We start from the raw sequence: 27,469 nt of genomic DNA on the forward strand, positions 1-27,469 counted from the left end.
CACTGTTTATCAGATAACAAAAAACTATTTCCATGCTAAACTTTTAGATCACAACAAGATGCTAATCATCGGCATATTCTTATGAAAAGTAAGCGATTTTTTTTCTGAAAAAAACTTTTCTTATTTACATGAAAAAACAATACTTCCTCCGACCGGTATTACTTGTCTCAAATTTGCCCAAATACGGATGTATCTATGTGTAAAAAGTGTCTAGATACATGTAATATTTTGACAAGTAATTCCGGTCGGAGGGAGTAGCATCTTTTTAAAAAGTGATGGGATATCTCATATTCACTCTGTCCGGAAAATAAGTGACTTGAATTTGTATAGAATTCCGGACGGAGGGGTCACTTATTTCCGGACGGTGGGAGTAGATGTTTTTAGGTCAGGTGATATCTCATAATCATTCGGTGTTTTCTTCGAGTAACTATTACTAAGGAGATAAGTGTTTCATTGTATGTCATGTTCGTTAGGTTTAAATGTAACTTTTGACTTTCGGCTTATAAGCCAGAAAACATCTATTTAGGTGTTTTTGGTTCTGACTTTTGTATTGATATTTCTAGGTGATGGTATAAGCGCTGAAATCACCTAAATAGATATTTTTGTGGTTTATAAGTCAAAAGTCAAAAACCACATTTAAACCTAACCAAACATGACCTTAGTCTCAATCCTCTAGTTGGTATCCAATGAGAATTAAGTGTATGAATTCGAGAGTTAAAGAGTATGTTTTTTTGCCATGTTTGGTTAGTGGAAATTCACAAAGGAGTAGCTAAGAATGATAACATCAAGGCTCTCTATGAAATTTCTTCTTAATTCCAACCTTTTGTCAAGATGATGAATGTTAGGCTCACAACTTCATTAACTAATCTCTCATAAATGTTTATCCCTGCTGGTCTGACTTTTTTTTTACCAAACAAGTAGCTTTATATCATGAGGTGTCGAGTTTTATAAATTCCTATTTTACGCTCTGTCTTGCACTCGTAATGCCAGAGGGGCGCACGACCTCCAACTTTTGCGCATCAGAGCATTTTTAGCAAATCATATATGGTACTCCCTCCGTCATAATATGTGAGGCACGTGCGCAACCCAAGATTACAAATTTAACTAGGAAAATATAAATTATATTTCATAAAAACTATATCATTAGATTCGTAATCAAATGAACTTTCTAATGATATATTTTTTACGTCATATAATTTATATTTTGGTAGTTAAATTGACGATCTTGTGACGCATGCGTGCCTCATATAGTGAGACTGGGGAGTAAAATTGTGCTATGATATTGCAAAAATTGAGGATGCACAACGGTGGCTTTTTTTTATGGAAGCCCTGTTTTTTTTAAAGATTTCAGTAAAAATGAGGTATTTGCTCGGATGTTTTTCACCCAGGCTTGACCTGTAACTCTCGATCCACACCAGGCTCTGACCTATGCTTTTTTCTTTTTTTGCCAGAGATGCTTTCGTTACTTTAACACTTTGCTTTTTCTTCTTAGCCTTTGAGATCTCGAGGGGCCAAACGGACGGCCTAGATGTCATGTAAAGCACCCCTGTCTTCTCCAATTCGGTCGGAAGCTGATCTCCAAAAGTAAAACAGAAAAACCGATCGAAGCAGCAATAATGGACGCCCTCGCCCGCCTCCACCGCTCGCTCGCCGGCGGCGACGACGAAGAACAGCCCGGGGAAGACATCCTCGGGGACACCGAGGGTCTCTGCTCTCTATCCCCTCTCCAGGTCAAACAGAACCCTCGAATTACCCTCGGAGGCAGCAGCTATTTCTTGGTCCATGTCGATCTGATCTGTCCTTCTCGTTTTGCCTGCCTCAGCGGGTCTACGGCTTCGCGGCATGCTTGGTTGCTGGACTCGCCCTCATGATGCTGGTACGCTGCTTAAGTTCCCTCCTATGATTCCTCTTCCGTACGTTGCTTGGGGTAGTTCCGTAGTTGCTAGTGGTCTGCAGGTGAATAATTAGCCATGTAGGTGACGCTGATGCTATTTTCAGCAAATGGATCATATGCATTAAGTGATCAAGAAAATATCGTTCTCGGCAACAGGTGATTCTATCCCAAATATCAAATTGAAAAAACTCAGTTAACAGTTGACATTAAGGCTTAGCAAGATTAGTTTGAAGTATTGGTTCATTAGAGTAAATGCTTCTTTCAGCAATAAGAACTTAAGTTGGCCAAAGCAGTGATCTCGTTATTAGATCTGCTATCTGCAAGAAGCTGATGCTTATTTATTCTGTCAGTGCTAGAGAATTGATGTCTTGTTTCCTCTTAGTTGCATCTTAGGTCTTCAATGTCATGCCAATACGAATTTTGTTCTGGTTTAATCCTGGATAAACGAGACAACTATTAGTTGACCTGATTTCATTAGAGTGCAGAGATTATATCAATTGGAACTAGGGAGTTAGGACTATATGCTCTAGTTTATAATACTCCTACAACTTACTGGTAATTGCAAGCTGTTTAACTAGCTGCAGCAAACATGCCCGGCTGTAAATTCTCATGTAATACATTACTTACGTTTTGATTTTTTTGTGCAGTCGCTTCTTGTTTTTGCCAGACCTATCAAATTTGCAGTCATGTTTACATTTGGAAACATAATGGCAGTTGGGAGGTGATTACACAAATTTGCACTCTCATCCCATTGCTTTTCAGATTACATTTATGCTATTCCCTATATCTGTCTTGCTGTTTTAAAACCATAGTAAATTTTGCAACGTGAATCCTATGATTGTATCAAATGCCAGTTTGATATATATGCTTAGCTCTTGCATTAGCTCCATCGACGTTCTTCCTTGAATATTTGCCATATGTTGATTTTCAAGCTTTGTTTGGCAGCACAGTCTTCGTGATGGGGCCAAATCAACAATTGAGGATGATGCTTGACCCTGTTCGTGTCTATGCAACAGCTATTTATGTTGGATGTGTTGTTTTTGCTCTAATTTTTGCTCTTTTGGTTAGTGATCTCTGAACTATTTGTTTATTTTATGGTCGTATTCTTGTAAAGAATTCATTTGGTTGAATGGACAACTATCCAAATCCCGACAGATAACCATGTGTTTCTGAATGTAATTTATGTGCAGGTTCATGACAAGTTGCTAACATTGATTGCAATCATATGTGAGATCTGCGCCCTCTTTTGGTAAGCTTCCCTTCCTCCTTGTGACTTGCTTTTTTAAAAACCTCCTCGTGACTTGTTAATCATTACTCCCTCCGATCCATAAAAAGTGCCGCCCATTTTGTACTAAGTTAGTACAAATTTTGTACTAAGTGGGCGACACTTTTTATGGATCGGAGGGAGTAAAAAAGAACACATTGTAATACCGACACCACTTTGCAACTACTTAATTGAGGTATGCTTTAAACAGGAACATATATCTTGGCATCTTGCTGTGTTTTTGCATATAAGAAAAGTAAATGGAACTTGTATTTTGGTACTTATTACTGTGTTAAAGGAGGCAACAGCTAGAATGGGATTGTGCTTCATGTATTAGGATGATCCCTGGACCTGCCAATATTTATCTCATTTACTTTTCTGTGTCTCGTGAAAAACGCCAGCATATAACATGGAACCAGTTAATTATCTCCAAGGGCGGACCCAGTTAATTATCTGCTGCCCTTTGTTCCTGTAATCTATCTTGTACTGAATCTGTGTTTACAGGACAATTAGCAAAACTGAGATCAGCTTACATTATATAAATTTGTTATGCCCTCTTGCATATTTGCAGGAATAGATTTCAGGTTTTCCTCCAGGTGTCGTTTGTGTCATGTATCCCTTTGACCGAATCATTTAAATCATTATATAAGCATAGCATGTTCCGTTCCAGCCATGTCAAATGTCGACAAAGCAAATAAGCAATACCTGGAATTCCAAATAGAGGAAGACCTCTAGCTTGCTTATTATTTGAGGTTTGAGTGGTGGGTGCACAAACACACCGGTGGATAATATGCAATTCACCCAATCCTTCAATGCCTTCTGTTAGTCTGTTGTACAGCGGGTTTTGACCTTCTATCTTTTTGGTGATGTTCTTTCAAGTACAATATACAAGTATACAAAAGAGCACATGAGTAAAGTGACCAAACAGAAATTCTAGATTAGTAGCGTGAGTGGTCATAGCATCACCTCTGTGGAAATGGTTCTGCACATGTCTCTCAAATAGGACAGCTTCATTTTCTAAAGTGTCATGTGCGTCCTCAAGGCTTTAGAAACTGCTGTGTGCAACGGTCCAGACAGCAGCCAAGAGTGAGCAGTCAGTGCTAAACTGGTGCTGGGAGTAGGAACTAATAAGTAATGCTGCAAAGATACCAAAGCAAAAATAGAACTAAAGTTTCCATTTAAATTGGGCTGTATGATTGGAAGTAGGGGTGTTCATCAACAGGTTGACCTCAACCCCGTGGGAACCGGCAACCAGCAAACTAGTTCATTTGCCTTCACTAATCATCACCAGAGCAACCAAGCTACTAACAAATTTTTGAACTACTGGTTTTCGCAGGTTGAACTCAACCTGTTTTTGAACACCCCTAACTGGAAACGCTTTCGTTGCTGAACCACGTCATGTAGTTCTCTTCTGCATACCAAGTAATCAATGGTAATTCTAAATAGCCATCTAGTCTCGGAAACATAACCTGGAAGGCTGTAGCCTGTCGGAACTGTTGTTGTAAACTTGTAATGAGGTTGTGGCAGCAACATACACTCTGATGGTGTATCTTAGCATGTAACAAAGAAAAAATGGGATTAGTGTATTCTATATTTTGAACATAGAACTTCATTGGAGTGGACCATGCGAACTTGGATATGAGTTAAACATTCATAGGCAGAATTTAACTTCTTTTCTTCCGATGTCTCCAAAATTTAACAGTGTATAACATGCAGCAGGACTAGACTCAGAGACTATAAGATCTCCCTCCCAGGAAACATTGTGCTGATTGTAGCTTTAGTTGCTTCCTCGTTCAGTCAAATAGAATCTCCACCCCAGGAAACAATGTGCTGATTTTATCTTTATTTCCTAATGTTTCCACCCCATTCAATCAACTGCCGTGCTAGATGTATCTGACTATGCCGCCATAATCTGTTTTCTTCCACCTCAGGTACAGCTTGAGCTACATCCCTTTCGCTCGACGAGTGGTTTCAGACCTGATGGTGAAGCTCTGCGACACCGAACTATGAGCTTGCACCGGTCATTTTTAACATGCTTTGGTGCCTGAAATCAGGGATGCATCACCACCGCTCCAGCAAATGCAAGTCTTCCACTCATTTCCTTTCATCCTTTGTTGATGAACAGATCAATCTGTGTATCCTGTATAAATGGTGCACGAGGCTCTTTGTTTGTGCAGCTCACAACTCCTGAAATTCTTGATTCCATTGTACTCTTCTTTTAAACCAGATTCCATGTAAATTTGTTGCTGCAAAACTCAGCTGAACGGCACATTCATTTTGACACCTTTGCTTCCTCTGCACGAGTGTGTTTCTATACATATCCCTAAAGTTTTTAAACATGTGTACATGTATTAATCGTGCACTATGTATTTCTCTTTTGCAGCAAAAATATCACTCTCTATTCAGGCGTGCGAATTCCAACAAAGATCACCGTCGGTGTATACTCTGTGTCCACTGGCGTCGTGTGGGGCACAATGGAGGGACGAGCAGGCCCACGCGTCAGCGAGTCTGTGCTGACAAGTCGAAGAAGTAACAAAACTACCCTTGCAGCACGGCAGCACCCAATTCAGTCCAGCTCAGCCGTGCTTCAAATCTTCCAACCATTTCAAATTTCGAAACCCGGCGGCCTATAAATGCATCCCTTCCTCCCCGCACGCAGCACACGCCACACCTTCCCTCCCACCGCTGCATGGGCAAAGCCATCTCTCTCCTGCGTCCACAGCAACCACATACAGAGGGGGAGAGCGAGAGGAGGGAGGGGATGGGGATGGAGCTGAGGAAGCGCCCGAGGCCGCGGCGCCTCGACCCGGACTTCGTCTCGTCCCCGCCGCCGACGCCGCCGAGGAAGCGCGCGCGGAAGCAGCCCGCGACGAAGAAGCTGCAGCAGGCGGCGGTGAAGGAGCCAGCGACCGCGAGGGAAGGGCCGAGGAGGATCAGGTGCGCGCGGGCGGGCATCGGGAGTCCGGTCGCTGGGCTTGAGCCTTCGAGGTGCTGCCAGCATGCGGCGCCGAGGTCGCGCTCCTCCTTCATCGTTCGCTCTCGCGTCCCCTTCAACTGGTAAGCTGTTCCCTGTGTTCTCTCTCTCTCGCTCCCCCCCCCCCCCCCCCCCCCCCCCCCGGTGGTATGTGTTTCGATTTGAATTTTCCGGTGGTGATTTTTGTTAGTTGAATCTGGAACTTGGTGGATCGGAGGAAGGGAATTGGTTTGAACTGGCTTCAGAATAATCGAGTTGGACTCGAGCATTTGTATGATGAACCAGCGCCAATCACGTTGCAGTTTCGCCTACCAAATCGCGTTTCTGAGTCTGTGTTTACGTTTGCGTGTTGAAGTGGTACGTGTTTTGGAGGGAATCGGGCATGGCTTTGATGGTCCAAGGCGCCCTGCATTGCTGTTTGTAATCGCATTTTAGGTGGATGGATTGGGGCGTGAATTGTTGTTTGCCTGAATCCGAATTTGCTGGAGCGAAGTATTTGCTAACTGGAGTAATAGCTAATGCCTGTAATTTGCTTCTGATTACTTGTGGTTCCGATGCTTTAGCGAGTTAAAACTTCTGAGGGTTCTACTTTCCGTAGATAATAGTGGGTTTCGGATAGTGGTTTCCTGCTTTGTGTTGTAATTTAGGAATCGGAATTCGTCATCTACTTGTTCCGCGATTTGTGCTGCAACGAAATTTGCTTTTACTTTCTACTTCGAGATTTGAAATCTGAAGGCTAGTGTGTTGTTGGTGGCTTGCTGCAGGTATGAGCCGGACATCTGGACGGAGGTGGCCAAGCATCTGCACGGCATCCACCTGGCGTGCCTCGCCCGAACCTGCCGCTGGTTCCGCCGCCTCCTCGCCGACGACTCCATCTGGCGCTACGCCTTCATCCGCGACCTCTCGCTGCCCACCGGCGATCGCAGGCTGCTCATTCCCCGCCCGCGTCATCGCTCCTGGCGCCACCTCTACGCCACCGCCTTCGGTAAGCACCAAGCGCGTGCTCCTCCCTGTCCTCCCTGACATCCCGTCTCACTGTCTCACTTACTGACATGCGTGCTCCTCTCCTCTGTTTTTGAGTGCAGATAACACCCACGCGTACTGCTTCCGCCAGCGTGAGAAGCACATCGGTAAGCACAATGAGCAGAGACGTAGTAGTAGCAACCAGCCAACCACATTGATTCTGCCACTGCCGTTTACTGCGATCTGTATCAGTTCGTGACGTTTGGTGTGGTGCAGACTGGATCCGCATTGGCGGATTCATCATGGACACGTCGAAGCTGCTGCTGACGGGGACGCTGGCGCTACCGCGGTGGATGCCGCCGGCGGATGACGGCCCGCGGATCTCCATCGAGATGACCGGATCCTGCTTGCTCACCAACGCCCGCCGCGGCATCTGGATTGCTGGTACGTAGTACGCACAGCCTGTGTGGCCAACTTATCGCCCATTGTCGGCTCACTTGCCGTTCTTGCCTGTAAAACTGGTTGCCCCTTCTCATTGTTCTCTGGTTGCTGCAGATATAAACATTGTGCGATGCCCCGTGTGCAACATCAACAACTGCAAAGGTGACACTAGCTTGGAGGTTGTTCTTGGTCCAACCATTATGGTGCAGGTTACTCAATTTGGTTTGGATGGAACAACTTGTGGTGCAGGAACGATGCAAGTTCTGGACGCGCGACACTGTGAGCTGTACCTGGAGGAGAAGTTCAGGGACGGGACCTGGGAGTACGAGGAGCTCGGCCATTACATCATCGATGGGAAGCTGGATACTGCCGCCGCTGCCATCTTCAACTTGAACCACATCAATTCTACACATGTCGCCAGTCTGTTCCTGAACCATTTAGTCATTTCAGTACGTCGTTACTCATACATGCTTGATATGAGGATCACATCACTGAAGGGGACATCCATGCAGATATTCTCAATGCCAAGTCATGGATTCGGAGACGCCACGACCTTCTGCCCAAGGGACGCCTCACCCCAGTTGCCGTCGCCCTTAACAGCAACCTCAAGTCCAAAGATAGTATGTGTAGTTTGACATGAACCATAAGCAGAAGCAAGCACTTATTATCTCTGGCTGGAGCCTTGTTCTCACATGAATCTTTTGCTATGCTGATGACAGGATTGCTGTCGAAGTTCCAGGCGATGCGGGACATGTCGAGGGATGGGGAGATTGTGTCTGTCAGGATCACGCAGCAGCTCCTGTGATTCATTCGTGCTCACTTGGTTCGTTTCTGGCTGGGTTCCTTCATGCTGCACTGAGGAATGTGTTAATGCTTGGTTTGCTGTGATACTAGTGCTGGGTGCTGACAGGGTAGTCACAAAGGGGAACACAAGTACAGTAGTGTAGGTCTCTCTTCGTTATGGTTAGTTGGTTAATACAGCAGTACTTCCTCCGTCCAACAAAAGATGTCTCAATTTTGATTAAATTTGAATGCATCTATACACTAAGTCATGTTTAGATACATTCAAATTTTGACAAACTTGGGACATTTTTTGTTGGACGGAGGGAGTACTAGTTATCTAGACTTTAGAAAATGGAAATAGGAAAATGCACAGCTGGAGCAGGTTCTTTGTCGTTGTTTTATTGAACAATGTTTTAATGTAGTATCGTGCACTTCGTCGAAGAGTTGCATAACCTTTTGAGCATATATAGTATTGTGTGGATTGTGCGAGCTGAACACTGTATGTACTGGGCTTTGCTCTGGTTGCTTGGTTGGTTAACTGCTTCTCTATCGTGCACGTAGTATACTGTACAATGGGAAATTTGAGAGCCAGGTTGTAGAGATTGGTCTAATTGTGACTGAAGTTTAGCAGGAAACAACTGGAATTCTCCAGGGTTGTTTTTTAGCCTAACAGTAACATTGTCACTGGTTTGCTTTATCCTTTAGATGCTATTTCCTGTGTAGATTCTCCTTGAACTGATAGATCAAGACACCAGTCGAACAAAATCTGAGAAGGTCTCTTCTACTTATGTATTCGTCCACTTGATACCTATGCAGATGTAGCACGTAGCAGGCCAAATATGTGATTCCTTGTGAAGTTGTGATATCCCTTCTATTATGTATAATAGTCTGATACTCTGATACACTGATACTGATACTGTGTGATAGTTGATGTCAGTGCTTGGTTAGCATAAGTTGCAGGATGTAGGAGTAGCTGTCCCAGATGTGAGTCATTGTGATAATATTGCTCAACACACGGGCAACGTACACCACGGTCACTCCCTAGCTCTATTTGGGCTCTGAGCCGAGCTCAGGCAATTCTGATTTCTGAAAGGGCGCAAGCCTCTTTTGCACCAAACCGATTTCTTTTCCCCCTTTGTCAAGGCTGCTCATTTGGACCCTGAAATCACGTGGTTAGGCAATTAGCAATAGCACCAACTGTTGTCTGCATACACGTGGAGCTTAGCTGCGGGGCTTGTCAGAGTAGTTGTGATCGACTTATTCTGCGACGACTAGCCAGCCTAATCCTAATCCTATTCGGGGTCTCCTAGACAGACTGCTAACTCCTTTGGACTAGTTGGGATCCTGCGCAGAATGCAATGGATGGCCTACTCCAGTCTGCAGGCACGAGCAATAGTTATATAGCTGGGTCATCACGAGTATATTTTTCGGTGCCTTTGCAACTCTCTGCTCATGGGGCCGGTCTCCTTTTTCTCCCTCTTTCCGGTACAAACTTTTAGTCATGCACTTTGATGGAGTGCTACACAGATGTTAATTAGTTACTTAATTAAGCTGGGTTGCAACTCTTGGCACAAACAATGTGTGACGACTTGCTTCCATCTGATTGCTAGTTTTCACCTGTGTGTTATTTTGCGTCAATTTGCAAAGGACAAGTGCTAACTGTCGAAGCCCATTTTGACCTCAAACTCCTGCAACAAATATTATAAGCACTCCATTGGGCAGTGCAACCTACTCCTCATGTCCTCACAATATTCCAAGCTTCTAACCCCTCGTCTTTGTGCCCTGTGGCGTTATATATAAGCACCATGGTTGCCACCACCGGGGACATTGGCCTCTCTTTTCTCTACCACATACCCATCACAAACCCAAAGCCAAAGCTCACTAGCCAGCCATCAGACAGACGCTTGAACAGTTCAGGAATATGGGCAACGCGATGCCATGCTTGGTCCAGGGCACGAGGGCTCTGCCGGCGCCGGCGGCCATGAAGCCCAAGCGGAGGAGGACGACGACGTACTCCCTCAAGCCTCTCGTGAAGGCCCTCCACAGGATGAAGATGAAGAAGACGCCGTGCGACGACGGCAGGGCGCCGCCCATGCCCAAGATCGGCAGCAAATCCCCACCGGGAGCACAGGGAGGAGGAGTGAAGGGCGTCGTCAAGGCCAGCGGCTGCGGCAAGGCGGCTGCCCCGAGACGAGCGGCGGGCCACAGGAAGGGCGTCGTGAGGGTGAAGGTTGTGCTGACCAAGGAGGAGGCGGCGGCGCTGCTGTCGCTGACCGTCGGCGGGCAGAATACGGCGGCGCAGATCGTGGCCGAGATCAAGCGGATGGAGGCCCGCCGCGCCGCGGCCAACGGCTCGTGGCGCCCCGCGCTGGAGAGCATCCCCGAGGAGTCGTCGTAGGAGGAGCATAGATGCTACTGCCGTTCATGTAGGATTCATCCTGTTCCTGTGTGGGAAAGAGGGGAACGACGGTGAGAACGGAGAGATTTGGGTTGAGAGGCGAGCCGGCGACAATGTAAAGCTCCCCCTCCCATGCATCCATGATGGTGATGCCGGTGTGTATATAGCATGCAGCTTCCCCTTTTTGAAGCTTCTCTCTTCTGTTCTCTTCTCCCTGTTGCTCATCTCACCTGTACTTGATCACCAAGTGAAAGAAATGGAACGAGATCTCGCCCTTCTTCTTTATCGATCAATCGCTCGTGCTAATCGCTGCGTGTTTTTCCTCTAGCAAATTAATGAACTTCTTGTACAGCTAACAATAGTAATTAATTGACCTTTCTCTCCCAGCACGCACTGAATTGGCTACTGCTATGCACTAAAAACATTTTTTTCTCAAAATATTCAAGCTTACACATCTTGTGCAACTACAAACTATACAATACATTTCTCTTTTCAGATTTACGAAGCATTATACTTCCATGGCCTCCACCTCATGATACTTTGCAGAGAAAAAAGAAGGAGCAGGAAGGCTGGCGAGATTATTGCTTTGAAGACGGGGGATCATTTGTTAGTTGCGATACGGGAAATCAATAATGCAGCGGCTGTGTTTTTGTCTTGGAACGTACTAACTCGTGCGACGGATTGGATAGCTTGATTGGCGGGCGCCCATCGCCCATGTGCAGTTGTTCGCTTGTACGTAGTGGGTTTGGATGACCGAACTGGTAACATAAAAAATCGACCAGTGCCTCCAAACAGTGCAATATTCAAGGGCGCTCGCTGTCGCGGTAGTGTTGTGGTTGAGTTGCGGTGGACGGTGGCGGACCCGCCTCGCGAAAATGTTGTTTAACGTGAGATATCCCCCCCACCCCCCTTGTATTATCACATTCGATAAAAAGGCTTGTCATCTTTTGAATGTTAAGAAAAAGATCAAAAACACCAGAAGACAAGTTGTGCTTGCCAGTGACTTTAGTTCCACCTCGCTAGTGCGGGGATACGACCAGCATATAAGGTCAAAACTACAAAAACAGTCATCAGTAACGGTCAAAAAAGTACATCACTAACGGGTGTCCCGCCCGCCACTAAATTCCTGCCAGTGATGATGGCATCATCAGTAACGGTCGTTCCACGCGTTAGTGATGATGCCATCATCAGTGGTGGTCACTCCCCACGACCGACACTATAGGAATTTGGAGAAAAAAAAAACATGGCTGGCCCCAGGCCTACCCCAAATCCACACGGCACCCCTACAATTTTTTTCCCAAATCACAGATAAGCACGGATTCCAAATCAATCAATCATGGATTACAAATCACAGATCAATTACGGATTACAATTCACAGATCAATCAATCAAGGATTACACGTTGCAAAAAAGGCAGGACTCTCTGCATCAATCAATCACAAATCTCACGGCAATGGTCGTGGCCACCACCAAACTTGCTCCCCGAGCCTGACACCAACAACAGAGACGGTGAGAAACAGAGAGGGTGCGAGAGAGAACGAGAGGTGCTAAGAAAGAGAGAGAAACTATACTGGCGGCGGGGAAGTCGGTCTCGGCCGGAATCGGCGGTTGGCGGCGGGGGAGGCTGGATCTGGCCGCTGCTGGGCCGAGGGTGGCCGGATCCGGTGACGTGCTGGGTTGTGGTCGACGAATCCGGCGGTGCCGCGCCCCGCTGCTGCTGCTCCATGCATCCCCACTGCTGCTGCTCCATGCGCCATGGGAGGAACAGAGAGGGGCTGCTCCACGGCGCATGGAAGAGGAAGGGAGAGGGGCTGCTCCACGCGCCATGGGAGAAAGGGAGAGGGGCTGCTCCACGGCGCATGGAAGAGGAAGGGAGAGGGGCTGCACCATGCGCCATGGGAGGGAGGGAGAGGGGCTGGTTGGGGTCGGCAGGGGAAGAGAGAAGAGAGGGAGAGACGAGAGCAGTGAGAGGCGGCGGCAGGGGGAATAGAGGGAGGGTGAGGGTAGGATTTAGGGTTAGCGAAAGGGTTATATAGGAAATGGATTGGGTTGGGCCTTTGGCCGGGCCGAGAAAATACATCACTGGCGGGCATGAATAAAAAGCCCGCCAGTGATGAGGCCAAACTAGATTTTATCATATACAAGTATTTCATATGACAAAATTGGTTCATAAATTTATCAATGTGGTCTAATTTGCGTGAAAATTGCATATGTGCCATCTTGAACCATATTAAGTGTAACTGCTTCATAGGTAGCATGTTAAGTTTATCATTTGGCTTGAAAGTCATAATTAAACATTCATATATACTTGATAGTCCAAAGTCAATTTTTATAACCAAAACATTGTAAACCTCTTTGGCAATATTATTTTCGTGACAACACTTGTGCAAGAAGTGGATAATTATCAAGAACTATGGCATAGAAATGGACAAACCTTTGGTCATTTGGCTTAAAAAACTAAAGTTCAACTATGGAAAAATGACAAGATTGTACTACATAGGTCATTTTCAAATGTTGCCATCCAATATTATTGTTTGTTAAGCAATAAAAAATAAGAATTTAGAAAAAAAAATCACATTTTTTTATTTTTTATGAATTAGTTATGAATTTTTTAATCTTCAAAGGTCTTCAGGGGACATCAGTGGCGGGCTCAGATGTAAGGCCCGCCACTGATGTGTGTTTTGGTGAATTTTGCAACTTTTTGCATTGGGCCATTAGTAACGGGCATCCCGAGCCCGTCACTGATGAGGGGGCCTTTCCCACCCGCCACGGATGAGGGGCCATCAGTGACGGATTTTGTGCGCCCGTCACTGATGAGGGGTCATCGGTGGCAGGTTTTGTGCGTCCGTCACTGACGAGGGGTCATCGGTGGCGGGCGGGAAAGGCCCGTTACTGATGAGGGGTTATCAGTGACGGGCTCGGGACGCCCGTCACTGATGACTCGTCACTCTTATGTTGTGTTTTGTAGTAGTGGGTATAGTAGCCACTCTCTCATTAGTCCGGCTTTTAGGATGAGGAGGGCTCTTTAGTTATATGGTTGCGCCGGATGCGCATGAACGCCTGAAGCCCTTAACACCACACGAGTGTGTAGAGCTGGGCCTGGGACACTGACAAGTTGTGAGATCGTTGCTTCATCGATAAATGTTTAAAAAAACAAAAAAAATAATACCAAAAGACCAGTTACGAAAACCACGACGCCTGAACTAGGATGAGAACGAAATCAGGACACCAATTTTTAGACGAACCTTGCAAAGCATGTACCACCTGGACTCTGATATCACCAGTATGCCCAATAAATCAGTGTATCCGACCGCATGCATCAATTAGAGCCCAACCGAAAACAAAACTTACACTCACGCTTATAAGTCGATCCCTACATCCTCCCGTAACCAAGTGGAAGTAAAATCCACAATGCAATAATGAACTGCTAGGCGGATTGGAGTGCGGAGACCTCAGCCATACATATCCTTGTTATTTCGAAAAGTTGTAATATAAAAAATGCTGATGAATGCGAACGTGAAGGTGTAAAGCATGTTGTTACTCCCAATAATTTTTCTTATGGTTTTCATAGTGCACTTTGCTTATCTTAAAGGTCGGAGAGACACTGTGTCCTAACACACCAAGCATTTTCGACGGAACCTTGGGTGTCCGATTCAATGTAAACTACACCGAAGCCGGGTTCATGAATCACGAACATTGCGCAGAAGAGGACAATCCGGCAAACCCGACGGTGGTTGCGTGCCCCGCCGCCGAACGACACTAGTAAAATCCATTGGTCTGCATACTCAGTTAGATTAGATTAAGGCATCAAGCCCCCAGATGGCTGATTCGGCGCGAGGGGCGCCCCCATGTGTTCCGGGTTCGTGGCTGGCCGCGCGCGCGTCGCCATCTCACGCACGTATACATATGTTTTTGTTGCCCCCGATCTCGCGCAATCTCAGGGACGGACTCGTGTTCTCCGCAGACGACCCCTGCCTGAGCAGCATCTACAGCAGGTGCGCCTGCAGGTTCCCCAAGAAGCAGAATCATGAGATCACGTCGGATTTCGGTGCTCGGTTTGGATGCCCGTTGTTCTGTTGCGGGGCCGGTGGTTGCGCGCGCGATCGACCGAGATTTACACGTCGCCGGTGGGCGGTGTGGGGCTGCGGAGGCTGGATTTATTTTGGGCGTTGGTCTGATCTTAAGCTCCGATCCTAACCCCGGATCGGCATTTGGGATAAGATTCTGATGATCTGATCACATGGTCCGTTCCTTGGAGGGTGACTGTCCCCAACACGTGTCCTGTTAGGCTGTTCCGGTTGCTCATGTATTCTTTTTTATCAGATCAGACCAAAAACTTTTGTCTCGTCTCATTAATTGAGAAGTTTGGATGTCCGGTTAATTATTCACAGGAGCCGTCACAAACTCACAATAACAACCCTCAGGACACCACAAGCTGACCTGAACACACTCCATATGATCTACAAAAGGAGATGTCGTCGTTGAGGTTGTTCGCAAATGTCATCTTCATCACACATCAGTACTCGAACTGGTAACTTCGACTTCACCACAAATGACCACCAACGAAGCCTTTGCCATGACAATCACGTGAAGTACGCGTCAGCCTATGCCAAGCAGTTAGCCCACACAGACTACCTTCCGCTTGCACTCTATATCACAGTACATCGACCCCACCAATTGCAAGGCACCATGCCGCAAGTGACACCCAGTGTGTCCGTCACGGTGGCATCGTCACTGACATGGTATCATGCCGACGAGTCCGACTTCAACACAAACGGACACACAACTCATGGTTATAATTTCGCGAGGTTTTTAGGACGGAGAGCAATGGTCGCATGTGCGGTAAATTCTATACACACCCTGACCGCACCTTTAACCACACATCAGAGAAAAAATAAATGAGGATGAATTTGTAAACGTGGCTAAATTTATTTTCTTTTACGTTTTAAAAATATCTATACCTGAAGCCTTTTATAAAATAAAATAAATAAACAAGAGAGACAAACATTGCTTAGCCTCTCCTCACATTTCTATGCAACTAATTAGGTCATTCGTTCAACTCTCCAGCACTCCCTTGTCTACATCTTGCCTCACCCAATTGGATAATGTGAATGTATCAGGTGAAAACTTATGCTCAATGCAAACTTGACAACTTTCATTCCTAGCCATTAGATGATAAATAAATGGATGAGATCAAAGGTGGGACGTATAATCACTTAAATGCATTTTACGAAGGAAAAAACCTAGAGGATCCCACCTCGTGGGGGTTTTCGTAAAATAATTTGAAGTGATTAGAGGTGACACCTTTCATCTGAAACGCTCATTTGAGATCTGATGACTGCGATTGGAAGCTTTTGAATTTCCATTGAATAGAGGTTTCACCTGCTGGTTAGTCGCCCTGGATGGTATCATTAAAACTGTTTAAGAAGAGTGTAAAATGATTAACCATGCTCTAAGAGTGTATATGCATAATTTAAGAAAATCCATGTAAACTGCATGTGCAGATATAAAATCTGTAATGAAGACAGAGAAAGCACTATTGGTTGTTAGATATTGCGGACCAGTCGTACAAACCAAATACGATTAACCCACATAGAACTTTTATTGGTAAAGACTTCGAACCTTCCCACTTCTTTCGAATTAAAAGGCTCCCAGTTAGCCACAAATTCATTAGATTTAGGATTCGAAATTCTCAAATGTATGGAACTTCGCTATCGAGAGGAAACCGAATATCGACCACGAATCTCTTGGGCCGCGGGTGGGCTCCGTGCGTCGTGCTAGTCCAGCGTGCCGGTAGCCCACGTTGTTTATGCCAGCACACTGAGGCCCAGGTATGGACAACATGTCCAGGTTTCTTCTCCGTTGGCACGTTCTTTCCATGCAATCCCTCCTGCCCAACCAACCACTCCCCCCACCCCCAAGAGATCATCCAAAGACGACACGCTCCGTTTGAGTTCCTCCATCCCGCGCGCACCAGCGACATGACACAACAACCGGACCTGCTCCCTCCTACGCCCTCTCTCTCCCAGCTGACAGCCTCTCGCACTCACCCTCCCTATAAATATCCACCGCGCCACGGCAGCGAGTCGATCCGGCCACCACCATTAACGCACATCGAGCCTGATTAATTATTTCATCAACCAATTAATGGGCTTCCAGGCGACGTCCCGCGCTCTGGCCGCGCTGCTCCTGGCGGCGGCGCTGGCATCGACGGCCCCGCGCGGGGCGTGGGGCGCGGTGCAGTGCGGGCAGGTGACCCAGCTGATGGCGCCGTGCATGCCGTACCTGAGCGGGGCGCCCGGGATGACGCCCTACGGCATCTGCTGCAACAGCCTCAGGGTGCTCGCGGAGCTCGCCGCCACCACCGCCGACCGCGTCGCCGCCTGCAACTGCGTCAGGGCGGCCGCCGGCGCGGGCGGGTTCCCGCCCGTCGACTTCACCCGTGCCGCCGGGCTCCCCGCCGCCTGCGGGCTCAAGATCAACTTCGCCATCTCCCCCAACATGGACTGCAACCAGTAATTAAGCGTACTCTCCATTTTGATTCGAATTGTATATGTCAAAGTATACATCTTTACCGAGTTGATCTCTTTCTTGATGCAGGGTTACAGATGAACCATGAGGTCCAAGTTACTGGAGATCCAGCCACACGTACGTAGGCAAGTACAGATCGATGGAAACTTGAAGTGTACGTGTTGGATCAGAATCCACTTAATCCAGTTAACCAAAATAAAACGAGCAAGATGTATAAGACTGAACAAGCTAGGCCCCTCGATTATGCACGTGTTACTGTTTAGCTTCACATAATTTGGAATTACACAAAAAAGAGATTAATGTAACTGCATTCGTTATCCCTGATGTACATACTTTTATCTATTTCTGTGCTTATGAAATAAACTACAGTATATGCTGCGCTACTCCAGTATGTTATACTCTCTCCGTTCCTAAATAATTGTCGCTGTTTTAGTACAAGTTTGCACTAAAACAGCGACAATATCCGGCCATGCTCCGCCTGCACAGACTCAATGTGACGGATAATCCACCGAACTTGCTGGCTTTCTGCTTGTACACCAACACTTGTACAAGAATGAATCTACTATATACCATATGCACAACAATATACAACATTTACAAACTAACTACATGTCACATTCGGATTGAATTTGATAGAGGCATGCCTATAAGCCAGAATACTCTACTACAGAAATGAATCTACTACATGTCATACAAATACTAATTACATGTGGATCTGGACTCGAGCCTGGTGGCTTCTCGGTTGACCTTCTTTTTAGTTATATAGTTTGTTTATTTTGCGGGAATTCTTTTTAGTTATATAATAATAGATGGATTTCTAAGCTACTCCCTTCAATTCTAAATTGTTGTCGAAATATTATATATATCTAGACGCTTTTTAAAAATAAATACATGGGCAAATTTGAGTCAAGAATTTAGAACGAGAGTGAGTATTAGATTACTGCTACTGCTACCAGAGAAGCATCATGGGTCCGGGTCAACACTCGAAATCCAGTGACTACACTGCTAAAGAATTGAGACCGGGGAAGAAGAAGAATTTCTCCAGCTTACAGTTTCGACAACGATCAATTTTTTTTTTAGCGAAACGACAACGATCATGAAAAGCCACATTCTTTTTCCCCTCGCTACAGTACGGCCCGACGCGCTGTGGGCCGTGTCAATCAGCTTAACCACTGGCCCGGCCCGTAATTGGTGCTAGGCCGTCGCGGGCGTCGTAACGGCCCACTTGACACCACCGGAGCCGCGGCCGTGGGGTCAGCCCAGAAGTCCCGGAAGAGGACGACGACGACGCTGACGGTGCCCTCGCCCTCGCTGCCCGCGTGCTCGGCGAGCTCCTCCGCGAGCACGGCCGGCGTGCCCCTGCTGCCCACCCGTGCCAGCCACGGCGTTGTGGGCCTTGTGGCCCGTGCCGTCGCTCGCAGCCTCTGCGCCACGAGGGCGCACGCCGCCGCCGGGGAGACGTGATTCCAGAGCCCCGCCGTGGCCAGGATCAGGAACTCGTCGCGCGGGTCGCGGGCCACCGCCGTCACCTCCAGCCCCTGGAAACATGTGATTCGAGCGTTTTAGACAATTTCAGTTTGCACGGAGAAACTCTTGTAGAAAAACTAGATTTTGGGCTCCTGGAAATATAGGGATCGATTTGCCACCAAAATCTGTCGGAGGAACCGAAAAATAGATCGATCATATATATGGTAATTTTTTTCCTTTCTAGCTGGGATCGATTTGCCACCAAAATGTGTCGGAACAATGCTAAAACCAATGCTAGTATGAATATTTGGAAGGTAGATCACGTAACACCTCACGGCCGGTCAGCCGGTCACATGTACACAACTCACTCTAATTTATGAAGCATATAGCTTGCACGGACCATGATCTCCTAGATAAAAAGGCTTAAAAACTCCTGCGCTGTGCTCAGAAATGAACTGTATACTTTACCCGGTAGTGCTCGGAGGCAGTGAGCTGCACGGCGACGCCGCCGCGGCAGAGCACGGCCCTGGAGACGCCGCGGTTGGCGAGCACGATGTAGTCCTTGAGCACCTGCGCCACGAGAGCCCTGGCTCCGACGTCGACGCCCACCAACTCTTGATCCACGGCCCGGAACGCCTCCGCCATGGTCGTCCTCCACCAGCCTTCCACGCCCCCTTGGATCAGGAACCGGGGGGCCTCCGCGAGAAGCTCGCGCTCGACCTGCTGGGCGACGGCGCCGTGGAGTCGCTCCTTGAGGTGCCTGCAGCAGGCGCCGTCCGAGTCCGAGCGGCCGCCGTCGAAGACCCCGAAGTAGTCGAGGCCCAGCGCCGGCGACAGCGCCGTGAACGATGGCGCGGCGGCGGCCAGGGCGCCGCCCGTGCGGGAGGCGAGGCCGTACGAGAGGTCCAGCGCTGGGCATGCCCCCCATGCCACTTGCAGCATCGACGACGCCGTTGGGGCGTTGCCGTTGCTTGGCATCGCGATCTTGCTAACGACGCTCTGCCGCGTTTCAGTTTCAGTTTGCTCTACCACCAGAAATGGCCGGAGAGAGGCAAGGTTTTCTGAATGCTCAAGCTGTCCTCAAACCTTAGATCTGCCAAGGAGACGAGTGCAGAGTGGCCGTGTGGTGGCCGTGTGGCGGAGACTAGAAAAGGTTGCAGAGGGCCCTCAACCCAAGTGTATTTTGGGCTTCTTTTTTATTTTTCTCGATGGTATAAAGTCCGGTAACGAATGAATTTTCTTTGGGCACTCACGAGGATCACTGTAGCGTTGCCCATCAAAGAAATGTCCGTTTCAGGGCACAACCTCGGGCCTTGCTTGGGTGTGTACTATGCATGCAACACTACACTGAGATGAGAAACTAGACGTGGACAGGAGCATGGTCTCATTTACTGTTCTCTTTAAGGGAAGGATTCTCAGGTAGTTAGGTAGAAAGAGACCTCAGGTGCTATAAACGTGGAAGAATCGATTGCAATGTTTATCTCTGATGAAACTTAGCCATGCTGAACGTCATCGCTCGTGTTGTTCTTCCGATGACACTGGGGACTAACCTACCAATGTCGCCCGAGTATGGGTTGTTAATGAGGCATCAACTAAAACTTGGCATGGTATTTCCGCCAAGACAGCTGAAACATAGTGGGTTTCCTGCTGATGTCCGGATCCGCTTCTCCGTTTCTCAATTACAATGTTTATCTCTGATGAAACTTAGCCGTGCTGAACGTCATCACTCGTGTTGCTCTTTCGATGATACTAGGGACTAACCTAGCAATGTCGCCCGAGTATGGGTTGTTGATGAGGCATCAACTAAAACTTGGCATGGTATTTCCGCCAAGACAGCTGAAACACGGTGGTTTCCTGCTGATGTCCGGATCCGCTTCTCCGTTTCTCAATTACAATGTTTATCTCTGATGAAACTTAGCCGTGCTGAATGTCATCGCTCGTGTTTCTCTTTCGATGACACTGGGGACTAACCTACCAATGTCGCCCGAGTATGGGTTGTTGATGAGGCATTAACTAAAACTTGGCATGGTATTTCCGCCAAAACAGCTGAAACACAGTGGGTTTCCTGCTGATGTCCGGATCCGCTTCTCCGTTTCTCATCTGATTTCTCTGTTAGCGTGAGAACAACTGTTGTTTCCGTTTCTTTTGGAATGGAAAATGGGTCCGTCCGATTTGAAAAAAAACTTGGCATGGTGTTGACCATAGCTTGCAATAACAACGCCAACAGGCGTCGTTTCCCTTTCTTAGAGGAGTCAAGTCCCTCAAAAAACAAGCCCTCTTCCTGGGTATCTCCACTCGGTGGTGATTTTGTTCCTCCAGTGATTCTGGGCTCTTCCCTAATCCTCTTAGTCATATGTGGCCGCAATGTCTACCCCTACTTATATCCGGTAAATCTCTTGGTTTCTAGGTAGACCTGAAGCCTCGATCGGGTTGCTTAGATGGGTATCATGCTAGACGGGTTGGTGGTGGTTTCATCCTCATGTCTAGGGTTGTTGTTGCATTTCGCTAGTGATGAGCCCAATCTCTGGGATTGGTAATCGGGGCATCAACAGAAACTTTGTTGTGCTATGTATCTACCAACAATGATAACACCTTTGGACATCGTTTCTCTCCTTGAGAGGGGTTGTCAGGAATCTCTCGATCCTTCCCTAAGGTCTTGTTTGGTATTAGAGTTTTGGGGGTGTTTTTTAGGGTATCATCCACTTCAAATTGAAAAAACACTAGAAACCTCAAATGGTTGTTTGGTAAGAAGGGTTTAAAGAGAATTATCCTCAGTTTTACTCCACAAAACACTCCATTAACACTAGTGTTTTGGTTTTTTTAGAGTTTTGAGTGAACACCCAAAACCTTCAAATATCAAAAACTAGTGACTAAAGAAATACACTCTTGCCAAACAAGCCCTAAACGTCTTATATTTCACGTTAATAAAAACACGCGTGACATGTTGGAAGAGTAATCGCTGGTCCACGTATAGCACAACATATCATATCACTCCACTCACGATACACGCAACCACTAGCCACTAGCTTAGCCTAGAAAGGGCAAGGAGGATGGCTGAGATCGTCAGTAGCCCATCACCCCCCACAACTTTCCTCTTGTTGTAAACCCTAACAATTATAACTCGCGTAGTACCACGCCACAACACACTGCGTGCCCCCCGGCCCAGTGCTGCAGCCTGCAGCTGATTTTCAGACGAGCTTGTAGCCCGTGACCCAGACGTCCGCCGGCGGCGCGGCGTGCACGTACACGAACACTGCGCTCCCGCCGGCGGGAAGCAGCGCCGGGTCCGAGCCTGGGAGCACGTAGCCGTACCGCGTCTCGCGGAGCCCCCACACTGGACCGTAGAGCTTGGCGACGCCGATGTGGAGCTCCTGCACCGTCTTGTGTGGATATCCGTTGGTCACCGTCACCACGTACCGGGTGTATGTCCGGCCCTTCTCCGTCCACGACGCCGTCACGTTCTGCTCGATCGCAATGGGCGAGGCGTGCTCATCAGCAGCTGCAACACATGTCACAAGGGTCAATTAAGAATTTAATTAATTAGCTAGTCTCCGAGACTCTGTTAGCAACCAGTACTCTGCATCACCAAGAAAGTCATTACCAGGGGAAAGAGATGGAAGCGAGGTCCGGTTGTCACTCTTGATTCCTGCCGTAGCAATCTCTGCAAGATAAAATAATAAAATCTCAAAATCAAATTATGAGTGATTTATCTCTCAGATAACTTCCGAATTTTTTTTTACATGCACACGAATGCCAGGGCAGAGAAACGCGGGTAAATCAAGTTACTCACCGTCCGAAACTGACCGATCAAACCGGCTACTGCCGCCGGCGGCCAAACGAGCGAGCACGCCCATGAGCGGCGCATTGTTATAGGTTGTGGGCTCCGTTTGCTGGTAGTTATTCCTCTCATCGGCGAAGTTATCGTACTCATCAGGGCCACCAACAATAGCTCCATCCAACAAGTTGGGGTTGCTCCCTTTCCGACCATACCAGTTAGAGTACCCCTCGTTGCACCCCACGAAGGACGGGTCGGACTTGAAGGAAACGATGGACGCGCCACGGTGGTGCGCCTCGCGCGGGTACGTGGCGCCATAGCCTACCATGTAGCTCGTCGCCCTCGGGTTGGACCCCAGGATGTAGTCCACCTGGGCCGTGGCGAAGGACAAGAGCTCGGCGGGCTGGGCCGTGCTCCCGGACGGGCACTGGACGGCCCGTTTCGCCTGGCCCAGGTGGTCGGAGTAGGCCGCGAGCAGGAAGGCCGCGGAGGTCACGAACTGCAGGTTGTTCCATTTCTGGAAGTACAGCATGCCCCCGGGCGTCCGCTGGACGTTGTTGTTGGATGCCTTGCCGAGGCAGGAGCACGCGAAGAGGTCGGCTTTCTGCTGGTACCGCCGCAGCGCGCCGGCGTGCGCCGCGGCGCCGGCTTTGCCCTGGAGGAGGATCTTGGATGCCAGGACTTGCACGCCCGGGTACTTGATGTCCCAGCCGAACTGGTTCGTGGACCAGCCCGTGCCGCCCAGCGAGTCGCCGTTGTTGGCCAGGTACGCCAGGTAGTGTTCGTCGTTCGTCGCTTGGTACAGCCACGCCGATGCCCAGAGAAGCTCGTCCTGAAAGACGCGTCGCACGAATTGGGAGGAAGAAAACAATGCCAGGCTTTGGCTTTTAGTTTCGCCTGAACGAAATGTTGTTCGTGTCGTCGGAAATTGTTACTCCTTACCCCGTATCCGCTGACCGATCCGTAATAGCCCTTGGCGACCGGGATGCTGGTGTCGTACCTTCCGCGGTACTTGTCGGCGAAATCAAACAGCTGAGATCGACACATACACCCACCAAATGAGGCAAGAAACATCATTAACAATTGGTTTAATCTCGGAATTAGGTTTTAATTAATTAACCCGATTCAACGTTACCTGCTTGGAATGTTGCAGGAGTTGGCTGGCGTAGCCCGGGTTGGAGCGGCGGAACACGAGTGACGCGGCAGCCATTGCCGCGGCGGTCTCTCCGGCGAGTTCGGACCCCGGGTGCTGCGTGTCGAGGCGGTACGCCTGACGGCTCGTCGTCATGTCCTCCGGCCGCTGCCAGCAGCTGTGATCCGAGTCGCCGTCTCCGACCTGGACAAGAATCAGGCAAGGCAATCCCCCGTGTCAATGTCATGCATGTGTATCTATTTACCGCTACAGATCAGAAGTATACCGACCTCTCCGTAGAGCACGTTGGCCTCCGGATGCGCCTTGATGAAGTAGTCGGTGCCCCACTTGACGGCCTCGACGGCGTGGTCGAGCTGCCCGGCGGCCGCCATCTGCTCGCCGTACTCCACGATGCTCCACGACATCATGGTCACCGTGAACGCCATCGGCAGCCCGAACTTGACGTTGTCGCCGGCGTCGTAGTAACCCCCCGTCAGATCCACCTGGGAAGCAAACAGAAGAATTAATACGTTGGAGAATTGAAGTGCCCAAAATAGTAATACAAGGATATAATCAATTGCACCGACAATTGCAATATGCAAATGCAAATTAACGGCATATTATATTATACCCCGTTGGCCTTCCCGTCGAGGAGGCCGGAGTTGGCCCTCCAGGCGATCCTCTGGCTGCTGGGGAGCGTGCCGGACCGCTGCGCCTCCAGGAAGAGGATGCTCTTGCTCAGCGCCGTGCCGTAGTCGTGACCGCCGCCGCAGTACGCCACCTGCGCCATGGCGGTGAGCACCAAGATAACGAGGAGAGCCGCCATTCCCACACACCGCGTGCTGCTCCTGCTTCCTAGCTTCCCCCTTTTTGCTGAAAGCCGAAAGGCCAATGCAAGAAGCAAGGCTGAGAAGAAACACTACAATGTGTGTTGATTTGGATAGAGAGATGTGGAGCTTGAGAGCCTGTATTTATAGTGTGGGCGGAAGTGGAAGTGGAAGAGGGCCAGAGAGAATTCGAGGCTCAAAGGTGGCGTATCTCGACAGGTTTAATGCTCCCTTTGATTTAGCTATAACTGTTCTCAATTCATCGACCACGCGCATAGAGCAAGGATGCACGAAACATAAAGAAAGGTTAACTAGAAATGACCGTATATACCCTTATGAGCAATCTAATCTAATACTATCTCGTTAAAATAGCAGAAATTTTATGGTCTAAATTTTACAAAAATTAATGTACGGTCTAGATTAATCGTCACATGATAAAAATTAAAAAGAAAATCCGATCAAGTACGTACAATGGAAACACCAATCGGTACTTTGGTAAAAATCCAATCGCTAATAATTACGGAAAAAAGGATGTCAATTAAAAAAAATCTGATTCGTGTACGTAGTACGTACAGACGTACTATGGAAACTTTATTTTAGGAAACGTACTATACATGGAAACTAGAAACCAATATTATGTTATAGAAAAGCAAATCGGCAAGCTGGCAGAAAAAAAAAGGCGATTGCTAATACGTACTCCGATAAAAATAGTAGAAATGTTTATAGCCTAGATTTTACAAAAGTTAATGTACGGTCTAAATTAATCGTCACATGATAAAAAGACAAAAGAAAATCCGATCGAGTACGTGCAATGGAAACACCAATCAGTATACTTGGGTAAAATCCAATCGCTGATACTTACGTAAAAAAGGATGTCAATTAAAAAAAGATCTGATTCGTGTACGTAGGAGTACGTACTATGGAAACACTATTTTAGGAAACGTACTATACATGGAAACTAGAAACCAATTATGCTAAATAAAGCCAATCGGCATGCTGGCAGAAAAAAAAAGGCGATTGCTAATACCGTACTCCGATAAAATAAAAATCGGGTAATTCCCTCAAAATAAGTCTGAGGTGTGGGCACAACCCTGGTCAGTATTCTACTTTAGCTACTCCAGATTATGATTTTACCTTCGTTTTCTGATACTTTCGTTTCTCAAAGCATCCGCGTTAGAGCATTAAGTAGTATCGACTCACGGTTAGTACGTAATTGGTTTGATTTGTATTTGGCTCGCTACTGCAAAACATAGCTCGACAATCAAGTCCGGGCTCTCATATTTGCCATGGAGGCAGTTTATATGTGTGTTAATAAAACACCCAAGTGCGTAGTAAGCAAATATACAATGTCTAAATCACCAATAATTTTCTAAAACTACATTGGTAGGCCTGCATACGGCATACCTCTCTCTCTATTTCCTTTGTTTTATCATGTGATCGACAACATAAAATTCTGATCAAGCTTAAATGTGCGAAGAAGTTCTCACGCGCACCGTTGTGCGGAGAAGTTCTGAGCAACATATGCAATCATATGATGGGCAAAGTAGTCACGGTGCTGATTCAATCTGGCTAATAATTTACTATTAATTCAGACATAAATATAATGTATTTTCCTGATTGACTTATTCGAATTGTCTGATGCAAAATCTGCCCATCACGAAATGAAATTTGCATGTCCTGCGGCCGACATGTCATAGAAATAGGGTGGCCATGTGCCATAGCCACAAGGAGAGGAATGTTTTCAACTGAGGTAAATTAGTCCAAATTCTTTGCTAAAAGTACAAGTTGGCCAGACGGACGGTTGCGATGAGGCCACGTCTCCATTCAGAGTAGATTGAACTTTTTTGCTCTCAATTCTTGGGACTAGTCCACCCTAATTTACAAGAAGTTGGACCAATTTGCTCATGTCTCTCAAGTAGTTGGACCACGAGTGTATTTAACTCTTTTGAACTCTGCAGAGGCATCCAAGAACACATAAAAAAAAGTCACCCACGCTTTGCGTTCGTCATGTAACTTGCATGGTGCATGTTAACGCAGATTTGGATTAGTTTTGGACGCGCAAAACGAGAAAAATACAACATCAACGGCAGGGTGGAATTCAGTTATAAAAAGAATTAGTACTGCATACTGCTTTCTGGGGATTTTGGCTGATACCATTCAGGAACAGGAAGCAGCTGCTTAATTGCCGCGCGCTGCTTTCTGGGATTTTGGTTGACCAAGCAGTGAAGTCGATTCATAAAAAGGTGAAGCCAATGCTGGTCTGAAACAGTGAAACAGTATACTACTATGGGTATTCTGCCCATTTCAGGTTCTTGTGCTTGTTCACTTTCAAAAAATAAGGTTCTTGTGCTTGTTCTTGGCCGATCAAGTGATTACTCTCCTTCCGTTTGCAGATGGAAATAACAATATCCTGCTATGTCGTCATTTGAACACGAGGCAGCAACTGTTCTTTTCTTCTTCTTCCTTTTTCGAAATAGAATCTTTCCTTCTTTTAGTTTCCCAAACTGCTCCTGCTTTTCGAACAGCAAGGGAACAAGCGTAGAATAAGAAGAAGAAAAAGGAAAGGCGTACCTAGCTACCTACACGGATTTGATAGGAGTACTCCATATGGTTGCAGGTTGCTTCATTGATTCGCAGTGCAAGAATTTACCGCTAATCTGCAATTAATTAGCCGCTGCATGCGCGCGAGACAGCGAAACCCGATCGTTGATCGTGCCAGGATTTCTGACGGCGGGCGTGGCCTAGCTACCGCCCGGTTGACAGGGCCCCGGTAACTCGCGTGAGATGCAGCACGTCAGGTTGAAAGTCTCGCGGAGTTCTTCCCCATTTTCCCGTCCTTCTCCTTTTGACTCCATTGACAGTTGATCGGTCCCATCCACATCTCTGGCTTGCGTGCTCTGCTGCATGTAACAGATGCTCCTGCTTTTATGTGATCGACTTGATCGGGATTCGATCGAACAGACGATGGATGATGGCAACCAGGCCAGGCCACACCAACAGCAGGAACCTCCCGAGCACAC

The 27,469-nt window shown here is 47.5% G+C and overlaps 4 protein-coding genes across 7 annotated transcripts; 3 read left to right on the top strand and 1 right to left on the bottom strand.

Annotated features, from left to right (window-relative positions):
• The first annotated feature begins 1,523 nt into the window (after positions 1-1,523).
• Positions 1,524-8,851, top strand: LOC100829279 (probable F-box protein At3g61730). 4 transcript variants are annotated; one of them, XM_003565455.4, is made up of 14 exons: positions 1,716-1,730; positions 1,823-1,876; positions 2,542-2,615; positions 2,845-2,957; positions 3,085-3,143; positions 5,090-5,461; positions 5,542-6,215; positions 6,897-7,117; positions 7,218-7,262; positions 7,372-7,539; positions 7,651-7,698; positions 7,786-7,956; positions 8,049-8,156; positions 8,256-8,851. In XM_003565455.4, exons 7-14 carry the CDS (start codon positions 5,848-5,850, stop codon positions 8,339-8,341), a joined length of 1,215 nt encoding a protein of 404 aa, XP_003565503.1. In that variant the 5' UTR covers positions 1,716-1,730; positions 1,823-1,876; positions 2,542-2,615; positions 2,845-2,957; positions 3,085-3,143; positions 5,090-5,461; positions 5,542-5,847; the 3' UTR covers positions 8,342-8,851. The 4 variants fall into 4 exon arrangements, 2 of the variants coding, with proteins under 2 accessions (XP_003565638.1, XP_003565503.1); XR_002963619.1 differs by lacking the exons at positions 5,542-6,215; positions 6,897-7,117; positions 7,218-7,262; ... (3 more) ...; positions 8,049-8,156; positions 8,256-8,851 and adding an exon at positions 4,495-4,590 and having other exon boundaries at positions 1,524-1,730; positions 2,840-2,957; positions 5,090-5,458; XR_730268.3 differs by lacking the exons at positions 6,897-7,117; positions 7,218-7,262; positions 7,372-7,539; ... (2 more) ...; positions 8,049-8,156; positions 8,256-8,851 and having other exon boundaries at positions 1,535-1,730; positions 2,840-2,957; positions 5,090-5,239; positions 5,542-5,836.
• Positions 8,852-10,057: 1,206 nt separating this feature from the next.
• LOC100831826 lies at positions 10,058-11,004 on the top strand. Its single transcript, XM_003565603.4, has one exon. The coding sequence runs from the start codon at positions 10,241-10,243 to the stop codon at positions 10,715-10,717; it is 477 nt and encodes a 158-aa protein (XP_003565651.1). The 5' UTR covers positions 10,058-10,240; the 3' UTR covers positions 10,718-11,004.
• Positions 11,005-16,821: 5,817 nt separating this feature from the next.
• LOC100834295 (non-specific lipid-transfer protein 1) lies at positions 16,822-17,636 on the top strand. Its single transcript, XM_003565609.4, has 2 exons — positions 16,822-17,232; positions 17,318-17,636. Exons 1-2 carry the CDS (start codon positions 16,865-16,867, stop codon positions 17,334-17,336), a joined length of 387 nt encoding a protein of 128 aa, XP_003565657.1. The 5' UTR covers positions 16,822-16,864; the 3' UTR covers positions 17,337-17,636.
• A 3,965-nt stretch (positions 17,637-21,601) lies between these two features.
• LOC100836131 (endoglucanase 2) lies at positions 21,602-24,561 on the bottom strand. Its single transcript, XM_014898801.2, has 7 exons — positions 24,254-24,561; positions 23,913-24,125; positions 23,626-23,826; positions 23,433-23,522; positions 22,506-23,322; positions 22,317-22,376; positions 21,602-22,214 (listed from the first exon to the last, which is right to left on the bottom strand). The coding sequence occupies exons 1-7, from the start codon at positions 24,446-24,448 to the stop codon at positions 21,904-21,906; spliced, it is 1,887 nt and encodes a 628-aa protein (XP_014754287.1). The 5' UTR covers positions 24,449-24,561; the 3' UTR covers positions 21,602-21,903.
• Positions 24,562-27,469: the final 2,908 nt, after the last annotated feature.

The sequence above is a fragment of the Brachypodium distachyon genome, chromosome 2, assembly GCF_000005505.3.
Source record: "Brachypodium distachyon strain Bd21 chromosome 2, Brachypodium_distachyon_v3.0, whole genome shotgun sequence".
Classification (NCBI taxonomy): Eukaryota; Viridiplantae; Streptophyta; class Magnoliopsida; order Poales; family Poaceae; genus Brachypodium; species Brachypodium distachyon.